Raw genomic sequence first — 17740 nt, 5'->3', positions numbered from 1 at the left:
GGGTCACTTTCAAAATATCGCCTTGCCTCTGGTCCTGACATGTCCTCTCTCTGGTCACCATTGTATTGGACATCAGAAGACCACCATAGCATGAAGCCTGCCCCTCCCCTCCCCTCCCCTCAGGCTCTGTCTCCAAGGGGCTAGACTGTCCAGAGGCTGTGTCTGCACATCTAACACGAAGCATCTTAAAGGAGGAAGGGCTTACTTTGGAGGACACAGCCTACCTTGGGAGGGATGCTATGCCGCCTGTCACATTGAACCTCCAGTGAGGAGGTAGAAAATGGTTAGGAGGTAGATCCTAGAAATGATAAAACTTCAGGGCCCACAACCCTTCCTCCTGGGAGGCTCTATTTTCTAAAGGTTCCATTAACCTTCCAAAACAGCGCCACCAGCAGGAGATCAAACACTCAAACACACAAGACAACAGAGATTTTATATTCAGACCAATGGACGCTTCAACTTGACCTTTTCCCAAGCATATAGTGCTCTCCTGGCCTGCCCAGTTCAGGGGGCCTGTGGAGGTGTAAGATGTGGCCTCTTACCCAGCATTATACCCTACAATCTGAGGCCAAGAGAGAGTACAAACAGTAGGTGTGAGTCCCTACATGTCTCAACCAGTGAGTGGAATGCGGGCAGTAGAGGAGGGTGGCTCTGGACAGCCCAGCTTTCTCAGGCTTGGCGGAGACCTGTGTAGACACTGCCCGACCTCCGGCTTCCATTGGAACTAACCCCACTGGCCCCTGGCACACGTCCCACGAGTGTCTGTTGATTCTTTTGCAGAGTCCTGTTTTGCAGTATCTCTACTACCTTGCTCAGATCCCTATTGCCATGTCTCCTCTCAGCAACAACAGCCTGTTTCTGGAATATTCCAAGAACCCACTTCGGGAATTCCTGCACAAGGGACTGCACGTCTCTCTCTCTACCGATGACCCCATGCAGTTCCACTACACCAAGGTGAGGCTGTGGAGACACGCAGCTGTGCCTCAGCAGGCGTCGGTCCTGGCCTGCTCTGCGACCTCTGCCACTATGAAGACGCAAGCCCACAGCTCAGTTTTGTTTTGGGATAGTGTGGCTTGGTGAAAACAAGGGGTGCTCCTCTGGTGAGGGAAGTCTGCCTTTCTCACCATCTACCCTTTATTGATATATCTCTGCAATTGTGGAGGAGTTATTAGAACTCTATTGTATTGTCTTATTGTATTTTATATAAAGTGGGCATAAAACCATTCCCTCCTTAAGATGATGAACTAGAGTCTAATAGGTCCAATATATTATCCACCACTCATCCAAAAATGAAGCCAAAAAATTTAAATTAATAGTATTTGATCCACTGGGGAGAAGACATATTTCACTATGCAGACGAAGCTGGCCTTGAGGTCACAGAGATCTGCCTGCCTCTGCTTATGCCTCTGGAGTGCTGGGATTAGGGCATGTGCCACCACACCTGGCTCTGTTAATTATATTTTTATGATTATTCTTTGTGTCTCTTGGAAGAGAGAAGGGAAAGAAGATGTCATATACAGGGAACAGTTATAGCTGTTCCCAGATCATTCTGGTAGTGTTTATGGGATCAAGCCACTGTTAGCAAGTAATTGAAGCCACAGTGTCCTGGGCAGAGCGTCCTCAGGCTTGTAGTGTCTGGACCTTTTACACCCGGAATGGAAGCCTTTGAAGAGCTACGTCCTATCTTAGTTGTATCTGTTGCTCTTTATTGTTCTGAGAACCTAGGGATGCTTTAAAAAATATTTACAAACTCATTTAAACATAGTAATGTAATACTCTGGTTTCTTTTCTGAGTGTATAAACCTTTCACCTTTAACAATAGTAATGTTTGATGGCTGGATTCCCTGTGCTAGGGGCCAGCCTGGGCTACAGATGAAAGCCTGCATCAAAACAAAACAAAAATAACCAAGAGACTAAAAGCAGTGACAGCAACACACACACACACACTCTGCCCACCCCAAAATAGTAATAGAATCATTAAGTATTGTATAAATAGCAAAAAAGTTATGAAAATAACCATTTTTCCCAAAACAAAAATCCCAAGAGGAGTGGCCCCGTTCTGCAGTTTGCTTCAGTGTCTTGTTTAATAGAAGACAGCTGGGTTCCCATCTCTGCCTCTGCATTCAATTTGTTGGAAAGCATGCAAAAGCAATCCTACCTCACAAGAGCTACAGAGCTGACAAGCAGAGTTGGTAAACAGATTCTGGGTCTCGGAGGTCTTCAGACCTCACTTTCAGACCCTCAACTGGAGGCCAAGGGCTGGTGCCAGACGGGAGGTACTTCCTGTCCAGAACAAGCAGGGCGGTGGCTACCCCAGCTCCTGGGGGACTGATTGCATCATCTCCAGACCTGGAGTCTTCTTGTTCTTACTTAATGTTAGTTACATCTTACTGTTTCTGTCGGTGCTTTGTTGGTCAGTGTCAGAGGCTCCTGACTCGGGGAACTGTCCCTCTCACAGATCCTTGCTTGGTCTCATTGGCATGAATGCTCCTGCATTCACCCCCCTTTTAGTCACAGTCACAGGAGAGCGGGACCCCCAGCTTTCTGACATTCTAGGCCCTCAGTGCTGGTGAGTGAACAAATCCAGAGTGTGCCTGATTTATCTCCATTTGGTGACCTACAGTCGCACACAAGCAGGTCTCAGGCATTTGGAGTTTGAGGATGTAGGTGCTAGGGAGCTGAGGAAAGCCATAGAGAGTGCTTTCTGTGTTGCAAGGCTGAAGTGTTTCTCACCGGACTGTACTCTCTGGCTGGGGCTAGGAAGCACTCATGGAGGAGTACGCCATTGCAGCCCAAGTGTGGAAGCTGAGTACGTGCGACCTGTGTGAAATCGCCAGGAACAGCGTGCTGCAGAGTGGCCTCTCGCATCAGGTGTGTGATGGGCTGTCTGTCCCTCCGCCCTCCAGAGTGTGAGCACACAGGACACCATGCACAGGGTGCCTTCCCAGGCACCAGGATCAGGGACAAGCTGAACAAGCCAGGTCCATGGGAAACCCTGTGAGGGCACCAAGACTGCCCCTCATCTATCTCAGATCTGCCCTCAGAGAGGCCTTCCCTGGCTGCCTTCTTTCTCCTTAATTTATTTTTCTCACAGTATGCATCACTGCAGACACATTTCCTATATTTTTCGGTTTCCCTTCTGAAAGGAAGTTGTGTGGAGACCCATTCCCTATGTTCCCAGGCCCTAAAATAGCGCTGGCACAAAGCAGGCAGGGACCATGCACAAGACTCAGTCCTTTTCTAGGGCTCCTTTAATAATCAGATGTGGAACCCACACTGAGAACCTGGGCATCTGCCTAGGGGATGTCATTTAGCAGGAAGAGACATCCTAACATGGTCTTGGGAGAGATGACAGTTAAAGACCTAAGTGCCATGAGTCGTTCTGGGATCTGGCATCTCCAGGAACAGACTGCCTGGCATGTCACCTCAGGATGGATTCCTGGTCTTAGTCCTTTACCTCACCCACTGTAGGCCCATCAGTTTCATACTTCTCTTCCACGACAATGGAGAGGATGACTGAGTGGACAGGGTCACAACATGGAGGTCCAGGGAGATTTGGAGTCCCATGGGAGGAAGATGTCCCATTGAGAATCAGCTGCAGGGACCCTAGTCTGTGTGCTGGGGCTCATATCAACACTGCCTCTGAAGATCTAGAGATTAATCTGGTTTTGTTTGCCTTTCTCTTGGCCCACAGGAGAAGCAGAAGTTTTTGGGCCAGAATTATTACAAGGAAGGACCGGAGGGCAATGACATCCGAAAGACCAACGTTGCCCAGATCCGAATGGCATTCCGCTACGAGACCCTATGTAACGAGCTCAGCTTTCTGTCCGATGCCATGAAGTCGGAGGAGATCACAGCCCTGACCAAATAGGTCCAATGGTCCACACACACTTTCATCTTTTGGTTTAGTCAGCTCTGCTGGGGCTAAAGGTGGCCAAGATCTCAAACTAGGGCTTCTGTCTGTGACGAGGACACCTCTGGAGAAACCGCAAGCTCCCAATTTTGGTTGCACTTTATGAACATGCTCACTTCGTTAGCATTTCTGAGCCAGAGCTGGCTCCCTCCCATGGGGATCTGGGAGCTGGCACTGTGTACACCTGTCCCTGATTGTCCATGTCTCCTGTGACTGCCAGTGTTCATGTGGTTGGGGCTGGGACTTTGACACAGGCCTGTGTGGTGTCTGCCACACTCCTCTCAGCAGGCCCTGTAGAGTAGCTCTCATTTTGGCCCCTGGCTGGCGGCCTGCCTTAAACACCCACCAAAGCTCCCTTTCATAAAGGGAGAAAAATAAAAAGCTCCCCTGTTGACAATTTGTGCATTTTTAAAAATGAGTTTCTTTCCCCGTTAGCACCCCTCCCTCCTGTCTGGTTAGGAAGCCCAACGCACTCTCGGAGGTCATCACTTCCGTTCTGTTCTTTCCCTCACCTCGGACTCAACGAGTCATCTCAAACCACGTTCTGTGAATCCATCTCATGGTCCACCCCTGGGCTGAGGAAGATACAGGGTGAGGTTATGGGGCTGTTCTCACTTTCTTTTTAAATGAAGGTCTTTGAAAAGCACAGGACCCCTGGCTCCTTTTGGCTCATATGTCACCACATCCCCGAGTCAGACCAGGGACTCCTCAGGGCAGTGAAATGTGCTTCAGGACATACAGGACTAGAGCCAAGTTCCTGATCCACTCACGCCCCACCCCTGACTCCCCCTACTGTTTTAGGCTTCACATATTTTAAATTTTTACAAAAGAATCACTAACACAGTGGATTTTAATTTAAAGTAGATTTCTTCAGATGCTATCATGGTCCCAGGGACCAGGTAGAGTTTTTAAGTTTAATGAGGACTTTAGCTTTATCAGACTACTCATCTTTGTTACTAGTGCCTAGAACATAGTAGGTGCTCAATGAATATATATGGAGTAATTGAATGACTTTCTCTTTTGGCATCTGTGTGTGCAGAATACTCAACAATAAGATCTTAACTATTCACAAGGCAGCAAGTCCTACACCATAGTTAGACAGACCTAATTGTATCTGGAAGATGCTCATTTATCTAATTATCCTGTCCTGTGATGCTGTCATCCTTCCAGTGGTCTCACAGTGTATGGATCCACGTCATCCTTTTACTAGGCAGGTACACATGCTATCTTATATAGCTGAGTATGAAACTGAATGGAAACCTGTCACTATGAGGGATTATTTTTGAAAAGCCTCCATTTGTATACATTTGCCCAAACACAGCAAGTATTGTACAGTTTTTCATTATATCAAATACTTTTTTAAAGACTACAAATAAAGTCTGTTAGGACTGTGACCCAATACAGCAAATGTTTCTTTCTTTACTTTCGAGATGGGGCACATGAGAAGCTGTGAGCCGTGGAGAGCACTGACAAGAAAAGCCCAGTTTGCAAGCCAAAGCTCAGGCGACCTTGCGGTCACCTAGCACCCCAGCGTAGCTTCTGCTGGGCTCAGAGCGTCAGCAAAGCCACAGCTGGAGTTCTTTGCCTCAAATGATGTCTTAGTCTGTTCACCAGTGTGTGTTGGGTTCTACTTGTCCCGAAAGTTTCTCAGACACCCATTTCTCTAACACTTTGTTTTATTAGATCCTTGTGCTCACTGATCCTCTTGGTGTGTGTGTGTGTGTGTGAGAATCCTTTCTTTTGCCTGTTTTACAGTTGGAAGCAAAGGCAATCATATGTGGGTTCAGGTTTCCACACAGTGCTCTGGCCGGTTCCTAAGGGTGGATGGCTGGCTGCCTTATACCCTACTCAACCTGTACTGTTGAAAGTCAGAACCATCTCCCCAGTTGGTGAATCCACACTTTTGTCTTGAATGAAAGCAGGTCTGAGAGAATGCCTGGCTCGCTCTCTCAGGAGCTACTGCTCCCTGAGGGGTGGGCTCACGACACAATACTCATTTTCTCTGGTTCTTAACCACAGATGAGAGTGACTGGCTATGATGCACCTAAATGCTGTGTCTGAACCAGGATTTTTAGAATAACCATAACACCAGGAAAAGGTGCACGCAGACACGCAGCCTCCAGCTCCTGGGCTCTCATCTTTAAGGCATACTCCATAAAACAGAAGATGATGAAGAGCTAAGACTATATAGAGTAGCTATTTAGCAAAGTATATTTGAGGAACTCCTGTTTCTCCATAGTATGGCTGACAGGCACCAGCAAACCTGACTCGAAGCTGCCACTTCCTACTTTCCCTCTTCAGCACTAAGACTCGAAGACTCAAATAACATCCTTTTGCATGGAAAGCACAGAACTGCCAGAGCGCAGTGTGGGTCCTTTATTCTAATGGGAACTAGGACAGACAGGCTAACCAAAGTCACAGCCGCTGCTCACACTGCTGCCGTGCTGCCCTCATAAATGTGATGAGCTGACAGGCAAAGTAGGCGTCCGTTGAGAATTCCCTTCCCCAAAGCAAGGAAAACCCCAACACTTACGAGTGCTTATTCAGACTCTCTTTTAATGAACCCAACTTCCCAGTGTTAAAAAATCAGGGAACCGAAAGGTTTCCAAGCAGCCTTATTACCCAGTTGTATATTAATACAAGTAAATCACCTCAAAACAGCACACAAACACAACCCCCAGAGCACAATATAAAACAGTCCTCTAATAAATATAAATATTTAGTATATAAGAATGTGAAGTTACATAAGCAAAAGTCTTTTTAGTTAGCTAATGCTCACTTGCAAAGTTTACTTATTGCACATCGTGTCAGGTTTTCCTAAGAATAAAATAGGCGTTGTGGTTCTCAGCCTTTGTGTCAGTACACAGTCAAACTCCTGAAACCCAGTGTCCACAGCATGTGCGTCAGCTGCTGTTACCGAGTGAGCACCGCGCTAACATACAATTTACAACAATTCCTCAAGGCAGGAGGCAGTTCACATATCTCTGAAGGCACACAATTTCCTACCAAGGTAAATGTTTTTATGTAGTTCCTATTTTAAAAAGACAAAGCTGTACAGAATAGAAAAAGTATACGTGTTACTCATGAGACAAATTTACAACCTTTATGATTAGATCCAATGGCAAACCCTACTACTGACCTCTGAGGAGTCACCCAGCTCAACGGAATGCACAAGGAACTCTGCTCAGTACCGGATAAGGCAGTTGGAGACACTGACGCTTCACAGCAGGCCAGGTAGTGTCTCGGAGCTCACACTTTCAGTAAAGGACAGTGGGCAATATCGAACCACTGGACTTACTTTCTTTCCATTCTTTCAAAAGTGAAGGATTCTGGGGAATAGAAGCATTGGCTATTGCTGGAAATATCTCCAACCCCTAAAGCTATGTTATTCATTTCAGAAACACTTTAAAATTAGACAATTTGAATTAAACCCAACAAGTCTAAATCCAAAAGGACAATTTTAGGGCTAGAAACCCCTCAGAAGCTCACTCCTTCCGAGGTTTGAAGAATGTGTTCTATGGCGCACTTGAGGATCAACAGAAGAGCTTGAATCATCGCAAATAGGAATTTTAAAATGTTTTAAAGATTTTCTTGTTAGTGTGTGTGTCTCTCTGTGTGTAACACGCATGCATGCGGGCACCCTGGAAGGTCAGAAGAGGGTGCTGGATCCCTTGGAGCTGGAGCCACAGGTGGTGTGAGCCAACACTGTGGGTGCTGGGCATTAAGCTCTGGCTTTCTACAGAACAGCAGGTGCTCCTCACCACCGAGTTCTCTCTTTAGCCTGACCACTCCAATTTTTTTTGAAACAGTGTCTCACAGCCCAGGTTATCCTTGAACTCACTATGTGGTGGAGGATGACCTGTAACTTCTGGTCTTCCCACCTCCTCGAGTGGTGGGGTTGTGGGGTGCTGCAGCCGCACTGTTTTATGCAGTGCTGGATGGAACCCAGGTTCAGAGGCAAGCACTCTACCAACTGAGCTGCACTCTCATCCTCAATTATTATTTTATCAAAACAGAAGTTTTTCGTGAACAAATTCTAGTGAAACTGTATCACCAATGCATTTTCACATTTTCATATACTGACTTAAAAGCGACCACACTGTGTAAAGTTTATATAAGGAAACCTGTATTAATAAAATGCAGCTCCTCTATAATGGGTAGCCTGTGTATATGCACTCAGTGCGAACAGGCTCTCAACATTTACTTGAAATGCTAATATTTGAAAACCACAAACACAATCTCAGTTTCTCAACAGGAACCTACAACAGATTAAGACTTTCTCAAGGTCCTGAGCCATCACAGCTAAGGTAAGATAGACAACAGCACTGGGCTTGCCCACATGCCCAGCAGGACTGCTTAGCCATTTGGTATGTCACTGTCCTGTCATTACGGTGAGTGGACTATTGACATCTTCAGTATTTGGGGGCAGAGTCAAGTCAGACCTGTTTTTTGAAAGGGATTTATTTGAATGTTCATTAAAATCTGAATCAAAACTCAATAAGCAGTAACTTCAATTGTGTATGTCTGTACTTAGGAAAACAGGAGCATCTGCAGCTTGCCAAAAATCAGTGAGATTGCTAAAACTTCTCCAAGGGGACTTCTCTCCGCACTGGCTTTTTTACAGGCTAAACTGTTGGCATTCTCATTCTTCTTCCCTAAGCCACTGCCGAGCCCACAGGGTGGCACTCCCGTCAGTGCCCTCTCTCTAGACACCTGAATAATGCAAATGGGAAGAAAGCCAATCGAGGTCTGGATTTTAGGGTTTGACAACTGCATGGTGAAGAGGTTTTCCTCTTGTTTTAATCTGAGAAATTTGAGGAAACTGAAGCCTCAGAAGATGTCTTTACCTAAAATAAATGCAGTCTATCTCAGGACCAGATGACTCAGTGTAACCTGGAAATATAAAATGTGTTTTTATAAAGAAAAAATTCCTTCTGAAAATTCAAGCTACATGGCCTTTATGAAAAAATCCAATGGACACCTATCCAGGAAAAGATGCATTTCTAAAAGAGCCATGAAGATTCCTCCAGCACAGTCTATTTTTGAGACAAAAGTCCCAACCAGACAGTCCTAATCCATTGCTGCATCATGGCAACATAAAAAGTAGTTCCAGAACCCAAGGCCACAAGTGACATATAAAACCAGGAAGCAACTGGGTGACAGTACTGAAGGATCCAGAATGAACCACAAGGGGGCAGAGCACACACACCTCAGGTTCCAGCTGAGACATTAGTTTCAGTCATTTATCTCAGATGGCTACAACTCTCAACACACTAAAATTTAAACCTATTAAAAAGATGCCAGAATAGTCCCCCTCCCTGAAAAGCAGTGGTGTCAAGTATTGCTGCTATCTGTAGCAAGGGCTCAAGAGCAACGTGGAGTAGGTGGACCTTGGGAAGCACGGCTGGACAGCAGCCAACTGTAGCCCACCATACATGGAAGACATGGGAGTTTATTTAAGAACGGGACATATTATCAGAATAGCAAAAATAAGAAGGTGGGAAAACTGATATTTCTGTGTGTGCCCCACCGTCCCCCCTCCTCCTCTATGACAACAGTGTATTTGACAACAGTCAGTCTTCCCCGAGTCACGGCCTGTGGGGCTGGCCTGCCTCATCAGCCATGTTGAGGATATAGTTAGCCATGTCATCTTCGGTGGGCGCATCTGACACCACCCACGACTCATTTGCTCCAGTCATCTGTAGGCGACAAATGGGGCAGTTCCTGTGGCGATCACTCCTGTCAGGGAAGTCCAAGCAAAACAAGTTTTTCTTTTTTTCTTTTTCTAAAAAAACAGGCTTGTTTGAAAAGTACATGGCTTTAAAAATGCAAACAACATAAAAGTGTACAATGAAGAATTAATCTTTCTCTTCAGCCCAACCTTTAACTCTCTTTCACAGGGTCAACTAGTTGCCAATGTATTTCACCAGGGATGACTGAAAATATCAATGTGTGGGAAACGATCGAGTGTGTTCATTCTCACTGACCTTGTACCCACATCTTACAAACCACTGTGTACCAATGTATGTGATCGCAGTCGTTCTGTGCTCCTCTGAGCAGCCTCGGTGGCTGGCCATCCTCCCGCTCCGGTCTGCCCAGGGCTGGGACTGCGGCATGCTCCCTCCCACACACCTGACTTGAGCTTCCTGTTAGAACATAGTACGTGTTGTATGGCTATGCTGCAGAGTATCTAACTCATCTCCAATAGAAAGATACTTAGTTCCTTCATCTTGTTTGCTGCCACCAGCTAAAATCTTCAATTTTTACTTCTGCACCCAAATAAGTTTTCCTTAATAAGAATTCCTTAGGTGTCCTGAGGGTAAGCTCCCTGTTACTGATGGGAGAGTTAGTCAGTGTAAAATGTGTAAAGTTTAAATATTTACTTTTAATTTAAGTGGAAACCACTGTGCTTTGGAACTCATGTTTGGCCAGTGGCAGGAACACTTAGCAGAAAGGGGATTACTGATTATTATTCTGAGTAATTAAGGTCATTTTTAAATTTTCTATATTCTTTGTTTACATTCCAAATGATTTTCCTTTTCCCGGTTCCCCTTCCCCATATGTCCCATAAGCCCTCTTCCCTCCACCCATTCCCCAATCAACCACCTCCCACTCCTCTGTCCTGGTAATCCCCTACAATGCTGCATCAAGCCTTTCCAGGACCAGGGCCCTCTCCTTCCTTCTTCTTGGGAATCATTTGACATGGTAATTGTATCTTGAGTATTCAGAGCTTCTGGGCTAATATCCACTTATCAGTGACTACATTCCATGTGTGTTCTTTTGTGAATGGGTTACTTCACTTAGAATATTTTCCAGTTCCAACCATTTGCCTAAAATGTCATGAATTCATTGTTTTTAATTGCTGAGTAGTATTCCATTGTGTAAATATACCACATTTTCTGTATCCATTCCTCCATTGAGGGACATCTGGGTTCTTTCCAGCTTCTGGCTATTACAAATAAGGCTGCTATGAACATAGTGGAGCATGTGTCCTTATTCTATGCCTGGGAATCCTCTGGGTATATGCCCAGGAGTGGTATAACAGGGTCCTCCAGAAGTGTCATGTCCAGTTTTCTGAGGAACTGCCAGACTGATTTCCAGAGTGCTTCTACCAGCTTGCAATCCCACCAGCAGTGGAAGAGTGTTCCTCTTTCTCCACATCCTCACCACCACCTGCTGTCTCCTGAGTTTTTAATCGTAGCCATTCTGACTGGTATGAGTTGAAATCTCAGGGTTGTTTTGATTTGCATTTCCCTAATGACTATTGGGTTTCTAAGTAGTCCTGGTTGGCACAGAACTTGCTATATAGACCAGGCTGGCTTTGAACTCACAGAGCTCTGTCTGACTCTGCTTCCTCAAGTGCTGGGATTAAAAGTGTGTACCACCACATGCAGCAGCAAAAGAAAAGAATTTTGACAAGTTAGTACAATTAAAAGTCTGATAATATGTCCTTTGGTTTAAAACCAAGAAGACTTAAGGAAATTATATAGGGATGGAACATTTAAGGTTTAAGACTAGAGGTGACACCCAAATGCAGAGTAATTTCTAACACAGAACATATACACGATTACTTAAGATTATGTTTTGCAAAGGAATTTCATCAAATACTATTTCAGAAACTTAAATACCATGTTTGAGCTGGAAATACCTTACAAAAGGAAAAGACAATGTTTTTCCTCCTCTCTCAGTAACATCTAGGCCAAAATAACAGTTCATCAACTGTGCTTTGGCTTTTGTACAAAAACTGAGAAACTTAATCTAAAAACTAGATGTGAAATTTAGAGTTGGCATACATTATTTGGTTGATTTGGGGTTCCCCAGGGATGGTTTATAAGATGAGCTTTTCTGTACATAAAACATCACAATTTAAAAGCAGTCAAATTCTGATTGTGGCCCACAGGAACCAGATTGATCTTCCCACTGAAAACAACTAACACAGAGGACACAATGTCCATCCAGAGGAATGGTGATAAGTGGGGATTGATCTAAAGCACTGGATACCGGGCAGGGTGCCACTCCCAGGAAGTGAGAGGCAAAGTGAGCCTGTGGCTGCAAATCCGAGTTTCCAGGACTCAGAAAAAGAAGCAGGGGACCTCGGAGGCCTGGGTGGCTGTTGACGAAACAACTGAGGCCAAGGTGGCTAGAGTTCACCGAGCAGGACACTGCACAGCAGAAGCCACAGAGGAAGAGCAAGGAACAGCAGGCCCTGCCCCGACCACTAGAGCCAGCCAGGGTTGGCGAACGCCAGGAGGCTGAAGCTCTGAGAGATACAAAGGCCACAGAGAGCACAAAGTACAGCACTTTGAAGGAGTCAGTCTCATCAGAGGGAAATGAGTAACAGGAAACTAACTTTGCTCTGGGCCTCCTAACAAATTGTAAAAGGACCCCAAATGGTCGAAAGTCCTTCTAAGTAAGCAAACCATATTTCAAAACAAAGCTTCATTATTTACAGTATTAAAAACTATTCACTACCTAGATAGGTAAAATCCATATCTGGAAGGCAGATAAGCAGCAGAAAAAAAAACATTGTAAGACATGACGAAGAGGAAAACAATAAAAGCACTGCAGAACTGACAAGACATTAGCAGATAAATTAGCAAATAAATGAAGTAAGTATATTCACTGTATGAGAGTCTCCATATCTACTGAACACAGAAATGGAGGCTAAAACATGAGGGAAACAAACACAAGACACTGGTGAGTGCGACCACAGAGCAATGGCTGAGACAGAGGACAAGCTCAGGGTCAACACATGGTAATGGAGGCCAAAGGAAGGGAGGAGAGAAAAGCAGACAGACAAAATTTGAGAAAACAATGGTTGAAAATTTTCCAATATCAACAGTACCATCGCCCTACAATATCAGCAAACTCCAAGCACAAGAAACCTGGGTGGATGGGGTGGTGACAAGGCACCTGCTACTCAAATTGCCTAAAAGCAGCAAAAAGACAAAGATCTTACAACAACCTCAAGAGACAAGACAGCACACCGCCCAGAGGAGGATACCGAGACAGTGGCTCCTACCAATACAAATGGTAGTGTACAATACAAATACCAGATGAAGTGGAGCCCAACACTGAAGCCTGGAAGGAAAAATTCTTGACTAGAATTTTGTAACAGAAAAAGTATCTTTGGAAAACAATGTTCAGATGTTTAATAGAACCATTGTGATGTTCATAAGCCTTCAGGATACACGATGGATATAAAACTATCTGTCTTCTTATGTACCAGCAACAAACAAAACCACTTAGAACAGCACAAAACTGTAAAATATCCAAAACCACCTCTGCCTGAGATCTGCAACACTGGAAACTAGAAAACTGCCTGCAGAATCAGAGGCTTAACATTAAGAAACCAACTGTCAATTTTGGAGAAGGTACCATGAGGTGCTGAGAAAAAGGTATATTCTTTTACTTTAGGATACAATGTTCTATATATATGTCTGTTAAATCTAATTGGTCCAAAGCTTCAATTAGTTTCACTGTGTCTCTGTTCAGTTTCTGTTTTCCTGATCGGTCCATTGAGGAAAGTGCAGTGTTGAAGTCACCCACAATTATTGTGTTAGGTGCAATGTGTGCTTTGAGCTTTAGTAAAGTTTCTTTTATGAATGAGGGTACCCTTGCATTTGGAGCATAGATGTTCAGGATTGAGAGTTCTTCTTGGTATATTTTTCCTTTGACCAGCAAGAAGTGTCCCTCAGTGTCTCTTTTGATAACTTTAGGTTGAAAGTCAATTTTATCTGATATTAGAATGGCTACTCCAGCTTGTTTCCTGAGACCATTTGCTTGTAAAATTGTCTTCCAGCCTTTTACTCTAAGGTAGTGTTTGTCTTTGACACTGAGGTGTGTTTCCTGTATGAAACAAAATGTAGGGTCCTGTTTACATATCTAGTCTGTTAGTCTATGTCTTTTTATTGGGGAATTGAGTCCATTTATGTTAAGAGATATTAAGGAATAGTGATTATTACTTCCTCTCATTTTTGATGTTATTTTTTATATTTGATTGGTTATCTTCTTTTGCGTTTGATGAAAGAAGGTTACTATCTTGCTTTTTCCAGGGTGAAGTTTCCTTCCTTGTATTGGTGTTTTCCTCTTATTATCCTTTGTAGGGCTGGGTCTGTGGAAAGATATTGGGTAAACTTGGTTTTGTCATGGAATATCTTGGTTTCTCCATCTATGGTGATTGAGAGTTTTGCTGCATATAGTTGGGAAAAAATCTTCACCAACCCTACATCCGATAGAGGGCTAATATCCAATATATACAAAGAACTCAAGAAGTTAGACCCCAGGGAACCAAATAACCCTATTAAAAAATGGTGTACAGATCTAAACAAAGAATTTTCACCTGAAGAAATTCGGATGACCTAGAAGCACCTTAAGAAATGCTCAACATCATTAGTCATTAGGGAAATGCAAATCAAAACAATCCTGAGATTTCACCTCACACCAATCAGTATGGCTAAGGTTAAAAACTCAGGAGACAGCAGGTGTTGGAGAGGACGTGGAGAAAGAGGAACACTCCTCCATTGCTGGTGGGATTGTAAGATGGTACAACCACTATGGAAATCAGTCTGGCAGTTCCTCGGAAAACTGGACATGACACTTCTGGAGGGCCCTGCTACACCTCTCATGGACATATACCCAAAGGAATCCCCGGCATGCAATAAGGACACATGCTTCATTATGTTCATAGCAGCCTTATTTATTAATAGCTAGAAGCTGGAAAGAACCCATCCCTCAATGGAAGAAAGGATACAGAAAATGTGGTATATATACACAATGGAATACTACTCAGCAAATAAAAACAATGAATTCATGAAATTTTTAGGCAAATGGTTGGAACTAGAAAATATCATCCTAAGTGAGGTAACCCAATCACAAAAGAATACATATGGAATGCAATAACTGATAAGTAGATATTAATTAGCCCAGAAGCTCTGAATACCCAAGGCATAATTAGCATAACAAATGACTCCCATGAAGAAGTAAGGAGAGGGTCCAGATCCTGGAAAGGCTTGATCTAGCATTATAGGGGAGTACTAGGACAGAAAAAGGAGGGAGGTGATTGAAGAATGAGTGGAGAGAAGAAGGCTTATGGGACATATGGGGAGGGGGGAACTGGCAAAGAGGAAATCATTTGGAATGTAAACAAAGAATACAGAAAATAAAAAAATAAAAATAAAAAATAAATATAAATTTGATAATTTAAAAAAAAAGAAGAAGAAAAGAAACTAACAGTCCCAAACTGATCTAGTCACTACGGTATCAATCAATGTCTCTGCAGGCTCCTTTGTGAAGCCTGACACACTGACTCTGAACTCCCTACTAAACATATGGATCAGTGCACATGACTCTACACTGGGAGACTTGAACGGCTGCAGGAGCCAGGACAGCATGAGATTGGAGTGAAACAGACTAGTATCTGTGGACGGAAGAGTCCAGAACTGATGTGTACTTGAACAAATGATTTCAAAAAAGGTCCAAAGGTTAGTAAAGATGTATATTTTTATTTGTATTGTATAAAACTGGAGTAGAGGCTTAAATGTGAACCCCAAACTTGCATAAGATTAATAACTTCTGTGCTCTTGGAACAGGAAAATATTGTATAGAAAGGGTCACTGTCACAAACTGAAGTTAAGCCTTACTGAAACAAAAACTTCTCCCTCAGAGACGTTGTCAAGAGAAAGAAGACAAGCCAGAGAAGGAGAGAAAACATGTACAGTCAAATAATAATAACTTCCAATAATGAAGTAGGCAAAGAGTTGAATAGACCACCATTTAAGATGCACAGATAATAACGTGGCAGCCAGTAGGGGACGTAAGGGAGAACCCTGAGACACTGCCCCATGCTGGTTACAATGCTGGCTAGCACAGGCAAAGCAGTGGAAGGAACTCCTATGTGGTGCTAGAGAAGGCACAAAAAAAGATGAGAAGGAGCCAAGCATGGTGGCACACATCTATAATCCAAAATTTGAGAGGCTGAGGCAGGAGGATTGACACAAGATTCAGTTGAGACCTTCTTGGTCTCTACACTGCTAGATCTTGTCTCAACAAACAAACAAACAAACAAACAACCTTTTATTTAAAAAAATGTATGACTTCTTTTGAGAGTGAGCTGGCAATTTCTTGAGAAACACCTGCTATATGACCTGGCCACCTGAGGTAGTCACCCAAGAAAAAGTCAAAATACATGCCCATAAAACTACTTGTCCACAAACATAGAAGCTTTTATCTGCCAATTAACTGCACTTACAAGAAGGTTAAATCTCGAGCTGATTACACTGATTGAAAGACACTAGACAACAGAGAGAACACTCGGTATGGTGCTACTTTAAAAAGTCTTGCAAATCCAAAGCAGTGTTAGCAAATGAAAGCAATTAACAGCTGCCTAAGAATCAGGCTTCAGGTGATTCTGGGAGTGATGGGTTTGCTCCTCATGTTGTGACAGCTTTCATGAGTGTGCACATAAATTAAAGCACTTATATTTAGATACATGTAGCTTACTGCATGTCACTATAAATTCTCCTAAATATTCCATTATCTTGTAAGAAAATGACTTTAATTAGCTGCCCTAATATCCCTCCAGATACCAAGGTTGAGGATTTGGTTCCTCCGCGCACACAGAGGGAATTATTGGGGTGGGGGTGGGGCACAAAAAAGAAAACTGATTCTAGATACAAATCAGGCATCAAGACTCTTAAAGTAAATGTATCAAAAGCATGCTGTGTCCTCACACTTCACAAGCATTAGTTATAAAAACACTGAGCTAGAAGGCAGCATACCACAGAGAACCACTCACTCAGAGGACTAGAGAGCAAAGCTCTTGTGGTTAGCACTCAAGTATTTGTACATGCAGTTGTTTGTTCACAGTCCCAGATGACCTCTGCCATCCCCAAAGGCAGTGGATAACTTACCATTTATCAATACACTTCTGACAGAAGCTGTGAGCGCAGGGCAGGATGAGGTCAGCTCGCCCGTCCATGCAGATACAGCACTCCTCCTCATCAGTCAGCTGCTTCACCCTGGGTGTGACAACTGAGCTGGACAATGACAGTCTCTGTGCACATGCTTCCTACTTTGTCTCACTGCCTTAAGAAGCACCAGTAAACACCCACAGTATAAAGCCCAGCATGACTTACATGCAGAGAAAAGGTCAGACCAACATTTTTTGGGCATAGTAAATATATTAGGGAAGAAACACTAATGTTAAGTTTCTAAAGACTATAAAAGACAAATCCTGTGCAGGTTAAAGAAAACTAAATCTGAACAAAAACTACACATGCAAGTCTTTCTGAAATAACTCAGTTCATTTTAGGTATATTGAATTTACATACATGAAAGCAACCAGTATAGAATTTATTTGCCATAAGGGACACACAGATGCCTTGTCATCGGGACTGCAGTATCAAAGGAAAGGAGTGGCAACAGGGTCCGAAGTATCAGATGCCAGAGAAAACACCAATGGGCCAGAGCACAGCTCCAACTTCAGGAGCTCTGGGAGAGAACCTTCTCCTGACTCTGGCTTGTAGCCAGCGTCACAGGAGCCCTGCTCCTTTGCACATAGGGTTTAGTCAATTCCAAATCCAGTAGCTCAGCTTAAAATACCAATTTCCTTCTGCTCTCAAAACCAACTTTTGTCTCAATTAAATGATTTAAAAATTGCATAGAGCTATTCCATGGTTAGTCACCCCATAGGTTAGTTAGAATATGTTTCTAAAAGTGATTTTCAATGTTTTATTCTTTGTGCTTTTCTGTTGTTTTAAACTGAATGTTTCAAAGTATAGCTCCACTCTCCTTAAGGGTAAGAGCTGTGTCTGAACCAATTTCCAT

At 43.6% G+C, this 17740-nt stretch overlaps 2 protein-coding genes across 12 annotated transcripts in view; one reads left to right on the top strand and one right to left on the bottom strand.

Annotated features, from left to right (window-relative positions):
• Ampd3 (adenosine monophosphate deaminase 3) overlaps positions 1-5307 on the top strand; it is a 44736-nt gene extending 39429 nt beyond the window's left edge. For 8 of the 9 annotated variants that reach the window (XM_052201258.1, XM_052201240.1, XM_052201280.1 and 5 more), the window contains 3 exons: positions 781-954; positions 2761-2871; positions 3695-5307. In XM_052201258.1, the coding sequence (XP_052057218.1) occupies positions 781-954; positions 2761-2871; positions 3695-3871 (462 nt within the window). In that variant the 3' untranslated portion in view covers positions 3872-5307. Of the gene's footprint in view, positions 1-780; positions 955-2760; positions 2872-3694 lie in introns of those variants that run through there. The other variant, XM_052201299.1, reaches the window with a different exon arrangement.
• Positions 5308-6449: 1142 nt separating this feature from the next.
• The window catches only part of Rnf141 (ring finger protein 141), a 31972-nt gene continuing 20681 nt past the window's right edge, over positions 6450-17740 (bottom strand). For 2 of the 3 annotated variants that reach the window (XM_052201327.1, XM_052201328.1), the window contains exons 5-6: positions 16825-16932; positions 6450-9652 (exon numbers count right to left, since the gene is read on the bottom strand). In XM_052201327.1, coding sequence (XP_052057287.1) covers positions 9502-9652; positions 16825-16932 — 259 coding nt within the window. In that variant the 3' untranslated portion in view covers positions 6450-9501. Of the gene's footprint in view, positions 9653-9689; positions 10060-16824; positions 16933-17740 lie in introns of those variants that run through there. The other variant, XM_052201326.1, reaches the window with a different exon arrangement.

This window comes from Apodemus sylvaticus, chromosome 1, assembly GCF_947179515.1.
Source record: "Apodemus sylvaticus chromosome 1, mApoSyl1.1, whole genome shotgun sequence".
NCBI classification, from domain to species: domain Eukaryota; kingdom Metazoa; phylum Chordata; class Mammalia; order Rodentia; family Muridae; genus Apodemus; species Apodemus sylvaticus.
Note: the sequence above shows the minus strand (reverse complement) of the source record. Positions and strands in the feature narration are given on the sequence as shown.